Source organism: Thrips palmi, unplaced genomic scaffold (genome assembly GCF_012932325.1).
Source record: "Thrips palmi isolate BJ-2018 unplaced genomic scaffold, TpBJ-2018v1 HiC_scaffold_4, whole genome shotgun sequence".
NCBI classification, from domain to species: Eukaryota; Metazoa; Arthropoda; class Insecta; order Thysanoptera; family Thripidae; genus Thrips; species Thrips palmi.
In genome coordinates this window covers 2,396,395-2,413,977 of record NW_023144631.1, presented here as the reverse complement: position 1 = coordinate 2,413,977, position 17,583 = coordinate 2,396,395, and the positions used below count along the sequence as shown (strand labels likewise).

Sequence of the window (17,583 nt, the reverse complement as noted above, 5' to 3'; positions counted from 1 at the left end):
TTTTCAAGTGCAGCAGGCCAGGACTGCGAACGTGCGCCTAAGTGCACCACTATTTGATAGGGCGCGCTTGAATTTGAATGGCGTGCCGTGCCGTGCCGGGCCGGGCCGTGCCGGATACAGCAGAATAATTGGCTACTCCTGTTGGAGCGTCGCCAGTATCTGATAATCGTCCTGCTTGTCGGCGGGGGAGGGGAGGGGGGGAGGCTGATGTGGGGTGGGGGCGCGGGCTCACAAAGGTGACGGTCTCAGCCTCGCTCGGCCTGCCTTGTAAACCAGCGTGTAAGGCCGTCGCAGCGCTGTCATCCTGCAGGCTCATCCCGCATGCTCTCTCTCTCTCTCTCTCTCTCTCTCTCAGCGCAGCCATCAACCTGGCGGCCATTAGAGCAGGCCGACACGCGTTATCGCTGCGTCCTTCTCGCAGTATCGCGCGCAAGTTTCCCCCTTTTTTCACTTCCCTCTCCGTCCGGATTGTTTTTATTCTTGTTGTTGTTGTTTCCCGGGGCCGGGCGAGGCCGCCACGCCACACCTGCCGCGGTGGACGAGGGCTCCGCGCGGCTCCACCGTAAGAAGTCCAAATCCCGTGAATCCCGGGGGATGGTGGCGCCGCGGCGCCGCGCGGCATGGCGATGAGGGGAGGGGGGGGGGCAGTCGGTTGGTCGGTTTTCATTTCGGCCGGCGAAAAAGTGGCGGGAATAATCCCCTCGCGGCTTTTGCTTACAGCGCGCTAGGAAAGGCTTGGCTGCGCGCTGGCTGCGCGGAATGCACACGATTGTCCCGAGAAGGATTCACCTCGCCGCTTTGTTCTTTGTTCCGGCAAGAAAGAGTGCGCCCTGCCGCGCGGCCGAGTTTCGGTCGCGGTGGCTCGGGCCGGCCCAGGCAAGCAGCGCGGGTTCAAACACTGCTCTTCTTTCCCTTTTTTTGTGTGGTTGCCTCCCGCCGCGTGCCTTAGAGATGCTGGAAACAGTCTGTTTGGCGCACAGTGGCCGCACTAAAGTGCCTCCCCCCCCCCCGCTCCGCCGCCCACTCATACATTCCCGGCCTACACCCCTCCCCCTCCCCTTTTCCCCAGAGCCAGATGGGGCAGCATACCGGTATTGGATCGGATGAGACCGCGCGCTGGCAATCAGCATAAGAGCGCGGAAGGTAGAGCTACTCTGTCGACAAAACCTACCAATTATTTTCCTTTTTTTCCCTTTTGCTCGATGCCGTATAATGGGCGCCGGGCTCCTCGATTCCCCAGCCGCCCGAAGACAAAGTGTCGACGAGAACATCAGCGCGGTGCGGAGGACGGGGCATGCTGCGCCACGACACCGCCACGGCACCGCCACGGCACCGCCCCCGCTGGGAGTCGAACTCGTTACCTTAGAAGCAAACCTCGTTCAATCCGGCGAGCAAAGACCGAGGCCGTAATGAGAATGGCGAAGCCTCGTCGTTCAGCTCGCCTTTATTTCTGCCCCTTTTTTTTCCACGACAAGGGTTTTTCTTTTCCTTTTTTTGTCGAGCTGCTGTCCCGGACGTCCCCCGACCCGACCCGCGGTGCTGTCAGCCGGCACGGCGCCTCGGCGGTCTCGGTACACACGGCCCCCGGCCCCCGCGGCCCCCGCGGCCCCCTGCCATCTTGACTCTCACCTTGGAAATAGAATTTGCCAAAGTCTCTGCCGCGGCGCCGAGGCTGCCGAGGGATTCCGAACCGGCGTTGCGTCGCCGCTGTCGCTCTCGCACCCGGACGGCACGCCCCGCGAGCGCGACGGAGACAGAGCGACCGAACCAGACCAGTTCCCTGCTGCTGCCGGGGCGCCGGGGCTCGGAATACACGGGCCCCATGATTGAAAGTCGACAATGCAGGTCACAGCCTATCTCCACGACGATCCATACCCACATGCATTACGCCGAGGGAGATCAGAGGACACACACACACACACTCACACACACACACACACACACACACACAGTCGAGCCTATTTCCCCGATGAGAACGTTTCCTGGCTTCGATCCCTTTTTCGCCCCTCCCCCTCCCCTCCCTCTCCGTCCGCGCGCGGCCTGGCTGCCTGCTGCTTGGCGCGCTCTGTGGCGCTGTAGCGCCCGCGAACTCGCGGCTAGGCCAGCCCGCCGAACGCGGCGTCCGGGCGGCGGCCTACCTCGCAGGCGCCATGGGCCTCGGCCGGCCGGGCGCGCACTGTCCCACTCACACACACGCCCACGCACACAGTGACACTGTGAGACAGACAGCCGCGGACGGCAGAGAGGTGCCAGAAAGTTGCCGCCTCTCTCTGGTGAAACTTGAGGGTCCGCGGGGCCGACCGAACTCTTTGCGCCCCCTCCCCCTTCCTCTTTCTGCAGCAGCCGGGCTCGCCGGGCTACACAGTGATGTGTGACAGCGTGTCGAAGCCAGCCGTGCCGTAAATACGGAGGGGGACAAGCCCCTCTGGAGGGGGCCGCTACCCGCTGCAGGCTGAGAGTCTGTCTCTCTCGCACCTACACGGCACGCCCCGTGAGTGCGAGAGAGACAGAGCGGCACGCCACGGCGGTGACGTCACGTGGGCCCACCGCCAGCAGGCCACTCTGTCTCTCTCGCACCCTGAGGGACGCCCCAGTGCGCGAGAGAGACGGCGGCTGCTCGAAGCCGGGCCCGCTGAGGTGTGATTCGAGGTGTCTTGGCTGCTGGCTGGCGCGGCGCTGCGTCTCGTCCTCGTCGCGAGCGAGAGAGACAGAGAGAGGGGGGGATTGGCGACGGGAAAGTTGAGCCGTCGTCGCGCGAGGGCGGCCGAGGGCGGCGCAAGACGAAGGCGAGGCGGCGAGGGAAAAAAGGAGACAAAATAAGCGAGGACGTCACCGGCAAGCCGTGCCAGGCCGTGCCAGGCCGTGCCAGGCCAAGCCATCCCCCGGGATGAGGTTTTGGTTGGACTCGGAAGGCGAGAAGCGCTTTGGGCTTTGGGCTCTCTGGGTGGGCCTGGGTCGGGCTGGGCCGGGCCGGGGCGGGCCAAGTAAGGGTATTGGGGGAAGGGCGCACGTACGCAGAAACGGTCGGGTGTTTGGTCAGGGCACCGGCCCGCCCCCCTCACTCTCTCTCTCTCTCACACACACACACTCACACACACACGCGCCCGATCCCCCAGCCACACACAAGCCATCACACAATCCAGGGCAAGCCAACACAACACACTAACAGCCAAGGGAGCAGAAAGAGAACGCGGCCGGAGCGCCGGAGCGCTGCCGGCCTGATTGAAATCTCTTAAGTCCGATAAATCCCCAGGCCCTTCCCCCCTCCCCTCCCCCCTCCGGGCTCGTCCCTCGCCGCCCTCGCCGCGCGTCCCCGGGAGTCGATCCTGCTTGGACGTCGGAGAGGCCCCGCCCCGCCCCGCCCGGCGACATTCCCTTGTTCCGAGTCTCCACCCAATTACCATGTCCAACGCGCGGCACGGCGGCACGGCGCTAGACCCGGAGACGAGGCGGCCGCGAGGGTCTGAGGGCACGCGACCGTGTCCGCGTTCCGCGTGGTTCGCCGACGGCGCCCGCCGGCGCCCGCCGCGCTGTCTCTGTCGCACTCATGAGGCTCTCTTTAGGGGTGCGAGAGAGACAGAGCGACAAACCGATCTTCTGAATCGCTCGGCAGGGCCTTGGACAGCGAGGCTCAAACTAACGTTTCGTCTCTCTGTCTCTCTTGGACTCAGCGGGCGCTCCGCGGGAATGTGAGCCATGGGTGCGAGAGAGATGGAGGGGAGGGCGGTTCGGAGTGAGCTCGCAGTGCGGTGCCCAGGCCGCGGCCAGCGAGCTGGAGTAGCGACAGACCGCAAGGCCGAAGTACCGAAGTGCATCCCAGGCCGGGACGGCGCGCCGTGGCGGGTAGTTGGCCGGACGGACCAAACCGCGGCGGCAGTACTTGGACTGCGCCACCAAGCACCAAGTTGGCCGCGGAGTTGCCTTGCGGTGCCGCGACGACCAACGGGGAAGACGGGGTTGGGATCCAGGATCCAGGCCAGGGAGTCACTGGAGCTTGGCGGGCCTCGGTGTGCCGCACGTGTGGAGGCGGGACAGCGGGACGGGACGGGGCGCGCAGATTTATATTCATATCGATGTCAACGCGCCGCCACCCAGTCACGGACCCAGTCCCACCTCGGCTCGCTGTTGGCTTCGTCTTCCGGACCCCTGCTCCATGCCTGCTCCGTGGGGCCGTGGGGCCCCGGCCCGTCCCAGCACGCCCACCGCTACCGCGCCCCTCGCCGGGCCTAGGGCGGCCTGGGGCGAACCCAAGCCCTACCCCAGACGGCCGTAGATTGGGCCTAGAAATTGCTCTAGCGCCCCAGAGGCCCAGCGGCCCAGCGCCTCGAGGAGGACGTCGACGACGTTGTCGTCGGCTGCATCCCCCTTCCCGGCCCCGGCCCCGGCCCCGGCGTCCCCTCGGGCGGGGCGGCGCGGCGCGGAGGCGTCTGCAGGGTGTTTCGCGGCCGCTTCCGCCGTTCTCTTTTCATTTGTTTTGGTTGCGGCGGCCCTGATATTGGTTTCTCTCTCACACCACACCCCTCGCCTCGCACAGCGCCTCGCCCTCGCCACTAGGCTCGAAAATATTTGGCGAGGTGATCGGTGTCCTGGCCGTGTCGTGCCGTGTCGTGCCGCGCCCCCCGGGCGACGCCACCGCCGAACCGAACACGTTTACCCGGGGAGGGAAAGCAATTTAGTGTTTGCTTGCCGAGGAGCTCCTAGACGACGCGCTGCGCCCGAACCGCGACACGTCACGCCGAGCCGAGCCGAGCCGAGCCGAGCCGAGCCGAGCCGAGCCGAGCCGAGCCGAGCCGAGCCGAGCCGAGCCGAGCCGAGCCGAGCGTGGCGGCGCCCAGTCCAGCCGGGCCACGGTGGAGTGCACCACGCAAAACGGGCCGAGTCGGGACGAGTCAGGCAAAGACAATCAAGGACAGGGAAAGGCAAGTTCCAAGTGGAATCGCTCTAGTCATCCCAGCGGGGCCGCTGGTATTGAATGGGTCTCGCAAACATGGCCGCAACAATTGTGAGGGAAAGCAGTGGCCACGAAAACGCTCTCCCTGCAGCCGAGGGAAAAGCATCTGGCAGAAGCCGTCCACCACCGGTCTGGACCAGTGTTGGAAGCAGTGTGTTGACGACAGGCCTGATCTACACCGGGTGTGTGCTGAGGGCGACTAGAGGTACCCAAGGCGGAGCCGGCCCGTCTCCTTCGCCCAAATGGACAAACAAATTTTGTCTTGGTGGGGGGCGGGGAGGTGATACTGCGATCAATAAGTGACGCTTGACTGCTCTTCTTGACGCCGCCCTCCCTGAGATGCACTGCAAAAAAAAAAACACGCACACACACAGCCCCAGCGCCCGTGCCCCGCCAGCCGGTAAAGCCATCTTTATTGAATTTCTCGGATGTTGAGAAGGTCCGGCGAGACTCTGGAGGGCAATAGACGGACGCCCGAGAGGCACTGGCGTCAAGCTGGAGAGACTCTGGAGAGACACTGGAAGAGAGGCGAGGGACGTCGGACTAGGGTGGCCCGGCGAGGCCTCAAAGAGAAACCCTCCGGGGGGCAGAGGGGCCCGACAGGCCAGTGTGCAGGGGGGCGTGAACCGCCGCCGTATGACAACCAGAATAGCAATCGGACAATAACAAGATATTCTTCGCTAAGCCGATACCGGCGGCCGTCCGTCCGACAGGCGGGGCTGGCAGGCAGGCAGGCAGGCAGGCCGACAGCAGGAGGCCTTCCTCGTCCTTCGTCAGCAGCGAGAGTGCTGAGCTGGGCCGGGCAGGCCGGACGGCCGGGCGGGCTGACCTGTCTCGTTTATTATTTCATCTCGCTCTATTAGTGTTCCCTCCCCTTCTGGCGAGGCTGTCGCGTGCGGGTGAGCAAAGCGGTCAGGCCCCGGGTTCGACTCCGGACGACGCGGTGCCGTTTTTGCGCCGGCGTCGTTCGTTCATCAAGCCTGGCCGAGGATTGAGTGACAGTCGCACGCGGGGCGGCGGAACGACAAGACGCGCGCCGAAACTCTACACTCTGCTCTCGGCTGGATTTGCATAGAAATGGGGGAGCAAAATGGAATTCCGGGGCCGCCGTTGACGAAAGTGTATCATGCGATCATGTCGATTGGAGATAAGCGCGAAACGGGTGCGCTCCACGCTTTTTACTGTGTTTTTTTTCGGCGCCCGTGTGCGTGCGCGCGTGTCGGGCTTGCCGTGCCGTGAAATTTGAGCTTCCAGTTTACGGTGTCCGGGACCAGGATACGCGCACACGGGATCTGCTGCCTGGAATGGACATTGAGCAAAGTTGACGTGGTGGTGGCAATGAGTTTGTGCAACAAAAATGAACGAACCGCAACCCGCGCGACGCCGAGTTAGTTACACACACACACACACACACACACACACACACACACAACGCCGCGCGGTGCAGTGGGGCGAGCCGTACCCCCATGCGCACACACACATGCACAGCGGCCTGTCTTTTCCTTTCCTCTGTGTGTGTGCCTGTTTGTGTGCGGGGCGGGGTTGCGCGGTGCGCTCTTCAATCTGTCTTGTCGACCTAGTTTTCATCAACGCTATTCAGAGCGGCCGGAAAATGAAAATGTCAGTTGTCATATGTAAGGACGCGACGGGGGCGGGGCGGCGCGGGGCGGCGCAGAGCGACTCCATCCCGGCGAAATGCCCTCCCCTCTCCTCTCCCCCTACCCGGGACGGATTTCCTGTTCCCGATGTCCTCTGCCCCGCCCCGCCCCCTTCCCGCCACCACTGCATCGCCTTCTTCTTCCTTGTTGCCGCCCGCCAGGCCCCGCCAGGCCCCCCGGGCGCGCCGGCGTGGAAAAGCGAGTGATTCCCCCCGTCGTCGTCCTCGCCCCGCGCGCGGTGCGCGATGCGCGCGATCTTTGCCGCGCTGCAGCCTGCAGCATTCAAAGTGAACGAGTGGATGATGCGCCTGCCCCGCCGCCTGCCGTGCCGCCGTGCTTGCCGCCTTGCCGCGCGCGTCAACTGCAGCCGGAGGGGCTCTTCAAGGCGGTCTACTTGGTGGCCTGCTTCCGCGCGCCCGTGGAGATTGGCCTCTCTCTCTCTGTGTGTGTGTGTGTGTGTGTGTGTGTGATTGCGAGTGTGTGCGTGTGTGTGTCTGAGAGTGATTGCTAGTGTGTGCGTGTGCGCCCTCAGGTCAAGTGGGCGGTGGTAGAAGCGGGACTTCCGCCTGACTGCAATCGCCTGAAAAGCCCGACTTGGAAACCGAGAGCGAAGAAAAGGGCGCCGCTTGGGTCTGTCCGTCTACCCTGCCGCCCTGCCGCCCTGCCGCCCTGCCGGCCTGCCCCTGGCCGCCCTATGCTGTTGCGCATCACATTGCGCAGGGCTGGGGCGCAGGGCTGGGGCGCAGGGCTGGGGCGCACTGCAGGCGGTAACGGGGCCAGTGGGCCGGCGGGGCGGCAGCGCCCGCTGTTTGAGGCCAAGCAGGGCAGGCAGGCCAGGCAGGCCAGGCACACCGCTCGTTGCCGATGATTAAACCCGCCCCCTTTTCCGCACTTTCTCTGGACGACGGCGACGTGCCTCGGCCCTCGGTCTCGGCCCTCGGGCTGGCTGGACCGGAAGGCCGAGGTGTCCGGCACTTCCACGTCCTGTCACCGGAAGTGAGCGCCCTGCCCCCGCCGCCCCCGCCACCCCCCGCAGCGCCCCGGCCCCAAAGTCGCCAAAGTGCCCCCCGCCGCCGCCACCCCCACCCCTCGTCGCGAGCTCTAACAAGCTATAGCAGCAGCAGCCTCCCCCGGCCGGCTCCCCGGCCTGCTTTGAGGCGAGGAGGAGGAGTGTCAGTTACCGGCGGCGAGGCGGCCGGGGCCTTGGCCGGGGCGTCGTCCGGGATGACCCCGCACGACGGTCAGCCTGGCAGATCCCGGCTCCCCTGTCTCTCTCGCACTCATGGGGCGTCCCGTAGGGGTGCGAGAGAGACCGAGCGACATCAGCCTGCAGCACTTTGTGACGTTGTGTTCTGTTGCAGCGCCGACGTCCGCCATCGTGGGCGGGCTGGAGACGTCCCTGCTGGACGGCCGGACGCAGGGCCAGGGCCAGGGCCAGGGCCAGGACCAGGCGCAGCCCCAGGGCCCCGTGCTGGGCCGGCCGACGACGGCGCGCCTGGAGCGCGTGTACAGCAGCAGCGTCAAGGCGGGCGGCAAGGTGAAGGCCGGCGTGGCGCGGCCCGCCACCGAGTCGTACGCGCGCACCGGCAACCGCGTGCACCTCACGCCCGCCGGCACGCCCTCCGAGAACCCCGCGCCCTGCGCCATCGGCGGCAGGCACTTCCTGCACGGACAACAGGTAGGCCAGCGGCCAGCCTGCTCACAGTGGGCCAGAAGACCGGTGGGTGCGGTCAAAATCCCGGACGCGTTTTGAGCTCCAGAGTCGCTAAGTGAGACTCGAACCGAGCGTGTGACCCCACCAATGGATTGCTCTCCGAACGAGGAATCCATTGGTGGGGTCACACGCTCGGTTCGAGTCCTGTTGGCGACTCTGGAGCTCTAAACGCGTCTAGAGTTTTGGCCCCCTCCGCCGGTCTTCTGGCCCACTGTGCAGTACACCGGCGGAGAGAAAAAAAAGATTACGAGTTTGGCGGTGTTCGAACCCACGCACGCGGCCGCGCGGCTAACTCAATCAACGTGCGAATTGGCTTGGGTGACGGGCCGCCGCCCCGCCAGCTGCGCGTGCAGATTAGCGCCGTGCGATGTAGTGGTGTGGCGGTGTGGCGATGTGGCACAGCGCGGCAGGATGTAGATGTAGCGGCGCAGCGCGCGGAATGCGCAGTAATCCGTGCAGCCAAATCGTTCCGTTCCGAGTCTTGTTTGTTCGGCGGGGCGGGACGGGGCGGGGCGGCGTGGGAAAAGGGAGGCTCAGGTTCACGGCGTCGTCACGTCACAGTGAGGTCGCTCTTCCTGCCCGGGTGGACGTCCCCCCCCCCCCCCCCGGGGCAAGTTTTTGCGAGCTTTCCCGTTTTTCCAGTGGCCGCGGCGACGCCTCTTCCTCGGCGAGCCGTTTCATTTCGCCCTCGGCCCTCCGGCCCTCCGGCCGCGCTGCAGCGATATTGCTCGTGTAGCGATGCAAACGCTGAGCGCGGCGCGCCACGCCGGTGCGGAGGGCGCGCCGCGCTTATAATCATAACCGTTTTGCCGGAACGCCGACTTGATTGTTTTCAGCAACGCCGGCCGCAGCGCCGAGTGGCAGCCGGACGGACGGACAGACAGACAGGCAGACAGACAGACGGACAGACAGGCGGGCCTCCGGCAGGAAGGGCAGCGCGAGGCGAGGACGGAAGGTGGAAGGCAGGACGTAATGCTGGCGCAGTCGAGCGATGCCGAAAGGTCGTTCCGCCGCTCTGTCTCCCTCGCACCGCGCCCCTGCCCCCTGCGGGACGCCGGGACGCCCCGGGAGTGCGAGAGAGACGGACGAAACGACTCTTCGGAATAGGCCTGCAGGGCGTCGCAGGGCGCAGCCGCACAGAATGGCTGCTTGCTCCCTGGGTGCGTCGCGGAGGCCTGGCCTCGCCTCGCCTCGCCAGCCATTCTGTATGCACGGCCTTTTGTTTCGTTGCGCGGAACGACCGGCCTCAGCCTCACGGCCTTGGTGGCCTCGGCCTGGTCCCGGACCGCGTCCCGGACCGCGTCCCGGATCGAACCGAAGAGGGCAAACTTTACGGTCTCCCCGACGACGTGCCCGCCGACCCCTTTTCTCCGCGCCCCGTCAAAGAGCCGAAGGGAAGGAAAGGTGAATTAATTTTGGAAAACGTTCGTGACTTTTTGATGCGCCCAGGGGATCGATGATAAACTGCGAGACCCGTTTTCGAATTTTGAATAATTTAGCTAGGGCGTTGAGTTTAAAAGAGAGTGGAAAGCACAGCAGGCCATCAGTTAATCTGCAATCCTTTGCGTCCGATGGTCAGATTAAAGAAAAGGTGACGCAGTTTGTGAATTTGAAACGGTATTTCGGTGAAACGGCGCTAGGCTGATACACGCAACGAGCACTAGAGCCGCGGTCCCTCTCAGCCACCCAATGACGGACCTTGCAGTGGGCTCCTCTCAAATGTAGCCTCGCGGCGGGCCTCTCCCGTAATTTAGTGTTGGACTTTTCGGAATGCACGGGCACACGGCTCAAGTGATGGGGCAGGGCTGGGCCGGGCCTTGCCGCCTTGCTGGGCTGAAAGCCTGAAAGGCAGGGCTGAGAGGACGTCGCCCCGTCGCCCCGTCGCCCCTCGGAGCCTGGGAGCCTCGGAGGCGCAGTGGAGGGCCATAAAGGGATGACTACGCAAAATCTATGATCCCTCACTCGTGCCCTCCTCCCTCTTTCCTCACTCTTTTCTCTCTCTCTCTCTCCTCCTTTTGTCCCCGAAATCCCCTCTAATTTTTTATTCCTTGTCCCTAAGCCCAATCCGCCCACCGCCACACCCTCAGCTCCGCCTTCGTTTCCGCCCTTGGATTTTTTTTTATTTTTCTCTTTCCTCGTCTCCTCTCTATATTCGGGCCTCTCTCTTTCTCTCTCCGCCAGGCATCCCCGGCCGCTCTGCTGCGCTCTGCTGGCAATGTGGTCGTTTTTCGAAATGCCCGAAACGGTAATGGTTTCGCTTGGCGCACCGCGAGAAGGCCAAGTCTCGGCCCGCGACTAGTCTTCGCGCTCTGCTCGACGCCGTCAGAACAAAAATGACTCCTACAAATTGAAAACTTGGAAACTAAATTAAGTTTCCGAAAGTCGTGACTCTGGTGCCCCACCCTCCTATCCTCCGTCCTCTATTGTCCAGGGGACGGAAGCGCTTTGATGCAATCACCCCCCCCCCCACCCACCCACCCCCCGGTCCCCCCGTCCCCCTGCCCCGGTCACACGGCGTGCCGACCGCAGCGCAGGCCGCCGGGGCGGGGCGGGGCGGAGCGCACCACCACTTCGCTCCTAATACCCTCATTGACTCGCAAAGCGCGCAGTTTATCCTTTTGCGAGTAAAACAACAGTTCACCTTAACGGATTGTCGCGTGCCGTGCCCGCCCCCGCCCCACTGGCGCCGTTGTCGCCAGCCCTGCCAGGCCCGCCACTCTCCCCGTGCCCTCTGTCTCTCTCCCTTCCGTCGCGCGTTGGAAGCCTCCCGGCCGCCACTAGCAGACGGCCGGTGCCGTTTTGACGCAGGCACTGTACCAACCCCTTGGCCCCGGGCTGCCGCTGCCCTGGCGCTGCCCTGGCGCTGCCCTGGCGGATGTGGCTGCGAGTAGCACTCAGAGCATGCTGGCTGGCTGCGCTCGGCTACGCGGGTAGACAGGGCAACCGGTGCGAAAATGTCAGCCGCCGCCACCCGGGCTCGAACCCAGCGCCTCTCCGGTCGGCCGCCTTCAAAGCCGCTCACTCTCCCCCTTCCCCTTCCGCGCCCCGAGGCATGCCGTCAACAATTCACTCTGCCGCGCCACGCACGGATTCGTAATTTTATCGATATGCGCCGTGCAGGCAGCAGCAGCGTCCCAGGCCGAGCCCAGCGACGCGGACGCCTCGTCAGACGACGCCGTCGCGCATGGCAAGCCGGCGACGGTGATGCGATCTCGTTTCGGCCTCGGCCTCCCCCAGACGGCGGCGTCCTCGCCTCCGGGTGTGCTGCAGTGCTGCAGCGGCGTCGCTAAGCAGACGAGAAGCCGGCGTAGTCGAGTGCAGTCAAGGCTGCAGTGGGTTTGCTTTTTCCCGGGCCGCCTTACTGCGTCCCCTCCGACTGGGAGCGTCCGGTGCCGCCGTTCCTACGCCTGCTACGCCACTGCCGCGGCCGCTGCGGCGCTGCCCCGGTGGCATTGCCGACGTACGGGGCCGGGAGGACGAGCAGGACGAGCAGGGAGAGGGAGGAGAGCGATGATGGAAGCGGCCGCCCCGTCAACTCTCTTTTGTTTTGCCCCCCCCCCCTTTTCCCCCGGCTGCTCTTTTCTGCTGTCGATGTGGGATCGCGACTAATGAATACCGGGAAATCCAAGCCCGGCTTCAGCCGAGCGATCCCGAAGAGCAGCCGCTCGCTCTCTCTTTCTCTCTTCCTCGTTCGACGGGCGATCCCTCGGCGCCCTCATGTGTTTCATTCAACTCTCGTGTGAGGAAGAGAGAGGTCGAATCGAAATGTGCTGCTTGGCTCGGCTCGGCGCCTGCCAAGCGGCGTTCAGGCCACCGGCACACACGCCTGTCGGACGGCGGCCTACCTCGCAGGGGCACTCGGCACTCATTGCGGCTCAGTTCGGGTCGGGGGAGCTTCGAGCCCAAAACGTGCCCCGAGGTGGCCCAGACTGGCCTCGCCGGCGACCGCCGCCGCGCCCCAACACGCCCCCTTCCCGGTCCGCGGGGTGGTGGCGGGGCGCAGAGCGGCGCGCAGCGACTAATATGAAGAGGTTATTAGAGGCACTCGGAGAATGCTAATGCACTTTGTAAAACAAGGATCCGGCACTTGTTAAAGTTTACTCATATTTCAAGTGAAAGGGGTGGGGGCGGCGCGCCATTCATCAGCACCGCGAGGAGTGCGAGGAGTGCGAGGTGCATGAGGGTAACGGGGGCGTGCGCCGCGTCCGTGCGCCACTCGGTGCGGCGGCGGCATCAAAAGTGTACTATTCATAGCGGCACTTAAAAGATACCTCCGCGACGGCGATCCCCGTGGCAGAGGTCATGTGACGTCATGTGAGTGAGGCCAGGGGACGGAAGGATGAAAAGAAAATACACCGACAATTTTTTTATGGCCCCTCTTCTTTTTGCTCCCTACGACGCTCCACGCGGCCTAAAAAAAAAATACTTGATGAAATTGTGATGGTGACACGATGCCGAGACGCGTTGTCGTGTGACTCTAACGCGAGGAGGGCGTGTCTCCGTCTCTCCACAGTGGGCCAGAAGACCGGCGCAGGCGGCCAAAACTCTAGACGCGTTTTGAGCTCCAGAGTCGCTAAATGGGACTCGAATTGAACGTGTGACCCCACCAATGGATTGCTCTCCGAACGAGGAATCCATTGGTGGGGTCACACGCTTCGTTCGAGTCCCATTTAGAGACTCTGGAGCTCAAAACGCGTCTAGAGTTTTGGCCGCCTGCGCCGGTCTTCTGGCCCACTGTACTCTCTCGGTCTCTCCGTCTAGTCCGTTTTCGCGCTGTCTTCTTCTCTGTCCGTTTTCGCGCTGACGCGTCGTCGCCACCCTTTCAGCCAGCAGGCCCACTCCGAAGAGTCTTGCCGTCGCTCCGTCTGTCTCTCTCGCACTCGGGTGGCGCCCCGTGGTGGTGCGAGAGAGACAGACGGAGCGACGGAACGACTGTTTGTAATCGCGCTCGGCCAGCCCGCCCGGCCCAGGCCCAGCCCGCTCCCCGTTCCACCCGCTCGACGCCCCAAATTATTCACGAGTTGAATCAGAGAAGCATTGAGTTGTGTGTCTAATTTTTCCGTCCAAACACTTGAGCCGCCCCCCCCCCTCCCCTCCCCCGCGGACCGTGGCCAGGCTGGCGGCGAAGCGAGGCAAGGCTTATTCCGAGGGGCTTCTAGATGCGGCGCATCGCAGCCTGGCAGCGCGGCAGCGCGGCGAGCCAAAACCACTCCGCCAGCCTTAATGCGGCCGTGAGACCGATTCTTCTCCTTTCCTTCCCGTTTTGTCTTTTTGTCGTAATTAAAGGCGAGCGAAGAGTGAGGATAAAGCCCGCTAGCGGACCGCCGTGGCGCCGAGGCCGCAGATCCCGCACGGGGGGCGGCGGGGGCGGCACAGGTGGCCGACTGCCGGGCGGCGCGGCGGCTACTCAAAGTAACAGCCGGCGCAGCGTCGCAGCTCCAGTCTGCCGCTGGCCCGCCGGCCACGGCGTAAAACTGTATCGGGGTGACGTTGATGCGGGCCGCATGCCACGGCCACGCCACGCCGGCCGCCCAGCCCGGCCCGGCCGTCAGAGTGGCGTAAAGGCAAAGGGGTCGTATTTCAAACGACGCGGACATAGGTCGTATTACCGTAGCATATCATGGTTATTTTTCATTTTATTTTTTTTTGAAAGAAAATTAATTATTTTTTTTTTACGTCGACTGTGCGCGTACTACAACTTCCCCCTCGCACCGGCATGGCCGGGCATGGCACGTCACTGGCAACGGTCGCGCCGCCACTGCTAATAAAGAAGAGGCATGGCCGCGGTAAATCGCCCAAATGAACGCCGCCGACTCGCCGACTGAATTAACCGGAGGTGACGCTGCAGCCGCGCGAGGCACGCGTCGTGCTGTCTCTCTCGCACCGCCACGGGCCCCGTGGGACGTAGTGGGACGGCCCGTGAGTGCGAGAGAGACAGACCGGCGACGGACACACTGTTAGGAAACAGCCCGCACGGCGCGACCCCCATAGTGCGTAAATGTGATGCGTTTTGTTCTGTGGCTGGGACGGACGCGCGGTGCGCGGCGCGGAGCGGCGGCCACTTAAAATGAAATCACTGATGGAGATCGATAGTGGGGGGGAGGGGGAGGGGGAGGGGGCGCTGCGGCACTTAGCCTGTTGCCGGGGAGAGGAGCGGAGAGGGTCTCCGCGAATGCTTACGTCACGGGGCGGCGGGGGCCTCGGCGGGGGCCTCGGCGGGGCGGCGGGCGTCACGTGGCGACCGGCCGGTCGGTCCAGCCGATTCCAGCGGGCTGTGTCGTAACACCGGCCCCGCCGGTCACGCGGAGCTTTAAGGGCAGCGAAAAATATGTTGCCCCCCAAGAAAAGCGTCTCGCAACTGGACGCGATTACCGGAGAGAGTCGTCAGGTTTGGCGACCCTGGCGGTTCGAACACCGGGGCTTTCGCTGTTTCCGGTCGACTGGCTCTGCTTCGCGTGCTTGGCGTGCTCCGCGACGCGAGTGGAGTGCGCCAGTGTCCCAGCAGGCTGGTTCCGAAGAGCCGTTTCGTCGCCCCGTCTCTCGCATCGCGCTAAACGGGGCGTCCCGCGGGGCTGCGAGAGAGAGAGAGACTCCTCAGCCTCCAGGGTCGCGACGCGAGTGGAGTGCGCCAGTGTCCCAGCAGGCTGGTTCCGAAGAGCCGTTTCGTCGCCCCGTCTCTCGCATCGCGCTAAACGGGGCGTCCCGCGGGGCTGCGAGAGAGAGAGACTCCTCAGCCTCCAGGGTCGCGACGCGAGTGGAGTGCGCCAGTGTCCCAGCAGGCTGGTTCCGAAGAGCCGTTTCGTCGCCCCGTCTCTCGCATCGCGCTAAACGGGGCGTCCCGCGGGGCTGCGAGAGACAGAGAGACTCCTCAGCCTCCAGGGTCGCGACGCGAGTGGAGTGCGCCAGTGTCCCAGCAGGCTGGTTCCGAAGAGCGTTTCGTCGCCCGTCTCTCGCATCGCGCTAACGGGGCGTCCCGCGGGGCTGCGAGAGAGAGAGACTCCTCAGCCTCCAGGTCGCGACGCGAGTGGAGTGCGCCAGTGTCCCAGCAGGCTGGTTCCGAAGAGCGTTCGTCGCCCGTCTCTCGCATCGCGCTAAACGGGGCGTCCCGCGGGGCTGCGAGAGAGCGAGAGACTCCTCAGCCTCCAGGGTCGCGACGCGAGTGGAGTGCGCCAGTGTCCCAGCAGGCTGGTTCCGAAGAGCCGGTTCGTCGCCCCGTCTCTCGCATTCGCGCTAAACGGGGCGTCCCGCGGGGCTGCGAGAGAGCAGAGGACTCCTCAGCCTCCAGGGTCGCGACGCGAGTGGAGTGCGCAGTGTCCCAGCAGGCTGGTTCCGAAGAGCCGTTCGTCGCCCCGTCTTCGCATCGCGCTAAACGGGGGTCCGCGGGGCTGCGAGAGCGAGGCTCCTCAGCCTCCAGGGTGCGAGCGAGCTCCGTGAGCAGGGCTTCGTGAGCAAGGTATGGTTTATTGTTTTCCACCCCTTGCCATCCCTTATCCGGAGCTGCGCTGGCGCTACCATGGCGCTACAGTGGCGCCACGCTCGCAGCGCGCTTCGCTTCGGGCTTCGGCTTTTAATGGCCTTCCCTCGCCGCGCTCGCCGCCACGCCATTGTATCTCCACCGCTACGGTCCATCTCTGCCGGCGAAACCAGCAAAACGTGGCTCAGTAGACTGATTCCGAGATGCCGCACCTGTGCGGGACGCCCCGTGAGTGCGAGAGAGACAGAGCGACGAAGGCGACTCTCGGAATGAGTCTGCCGGCGCGCATTTCCAGCGTCGCGCATCAGCGTCCCTTTTGTGGGCCGTGCGTCTGGCTGCGTCTGGCGAGCGCGGCGAACGCACAATCATCTGCCTCGGCGAAGCGGCGAAGCGGCCGAGCACAAACTTTGGGCGTTGCATATTGGAGAGGCGTGCCGGGGAGTGTAGTGTTTTAGTCGCAGTGCACTCGGGCTAAAAGCGTTGGCGCGGCCTTTACAAAAGGAAACTTTTGTAAAGTGCGTACAAGGCGGTGCAACGGCGGCCCTCCCTCCCAGTGGCGGTGCCGCCCGATGCCGCCTAGAGACCTAGAGGCTGACGGAGAAGCGCGGGCGCCGTCGCGCGCTGGCGGCCATTTTGTCTGGGCCGGCCCAGAGGGGAGCGGGGAGGGGACAGGGAGCGGAACGGAGAGCGGTGCGGTAAGGTGGGGCCAGGCGGAGCGCAGCAGACAGACCGAACAGTTTTTCGGCCACAGCTCGAAAACCGTTCAAGTTAGAGTGGTACAGTAAGCGAGCCGATTGTAGCTTGTACAGAGACCTACAATCGGCTCGCTTACTATACCCCTCTATCTAGAACGGTTTGGAAGCTGTGACCGAAAAACCTTCTCCAGCCGTTAAGTGCGTGGGCCGCCATTTTGTCTGGAATATGAGACAGCTCTCCGGCCGCGCGCGGGGAGTATGAGAAACTGTTGGTGCGCTTATCGGCGCCCGCGCTTCTCCGTCAGTCTCTAGGTCTCTAATGCCGCCTTGCCGGCCTGCCTCAGCAACAGGCCCGGTCCGCGTTTCCTCGTCCCGATCATTGCCTTGGGATGTTCGCTGTCTGTGTGCGCTCCGCCCCGCCCGCCCCGCCTCTCAAACCGTGCCGGAGTTTGTTCCGAGAGACTTTGCCACGCGGCATTAGGCTAAGAAGGCGTAAGACGGATAGGCGTGGCTGCCGGCTGGCTGTGCTGCCTAGGCAGGCGGCCCCCTCCGCGGCGGCGGCCCCCACTCAGCCCAGCCCCTTAGGCCTTTCGGCGGCCCGCCTACTTTTCTAATTTCGCGGCGCGCCTTGCGAGCGTTCCCACCGCCGCGGCCTGGTAGTTGGATGGGGTTCTTTGCGGCGCGCCGGATTTCTCATCCTGGACTTGACAATCGTCGCGAACCTCTGCCGAGGCCGCCAAGGCCGTCGCCGACGTCGCCGGGGAGCCTGCACTGATTGGCAGGCAGGCCTCGCGTCGCGGCAGGCTCATTCCGACCGGGGTTATGTCTCTCTCCCCCCTCTCTCTCTCCCTCTAGCTCTCGTGCCGCGACACATGGGGTGCGAGAGAGACAGGGCGGCCGAGGGGCACACGCGTACGGCCTGACGGCCCTGACGGCCCTGACGGCCTAGGCGCGGCGCGACCTCCGGCGGGGGATGGCGGCGCGCGCCGCTCGCCAATCAGCTGATTTGATAGTCCAATCGGCAGCGCGGCACGGCGGGCGGAGCGCGGAGCGGCCCGCCGGGGTTTTATTATTTATTATTTTTTCGTTTC

The 17,583-nt window shown here is 64.4% G+C and overlaps 1 protein-coding gene across 2 annotated transcripts in view; it reads left to right on the top strand.

The window, feature by feature from the left end:
* LOC117649725 overlaps window positions 1-17,583 on the top strand; it is a 76,520-nt gene that overhangs the window by 54,784 nt on the left and 4,153 nt on the right. For both annotated transcript variants that reach the window (XM_034392709.1, XM_034392710.1), the window contains exon 3: window positions 7,971-8,287. In XM_034392709.1, coding sequence (XP_034248600.1) covers window positions 7,971-8,287 — 317 coding nt within the window. The remainder of the gene's footprint in view (window positions 1-7,970; window positions 8,288-17,583) is intronic.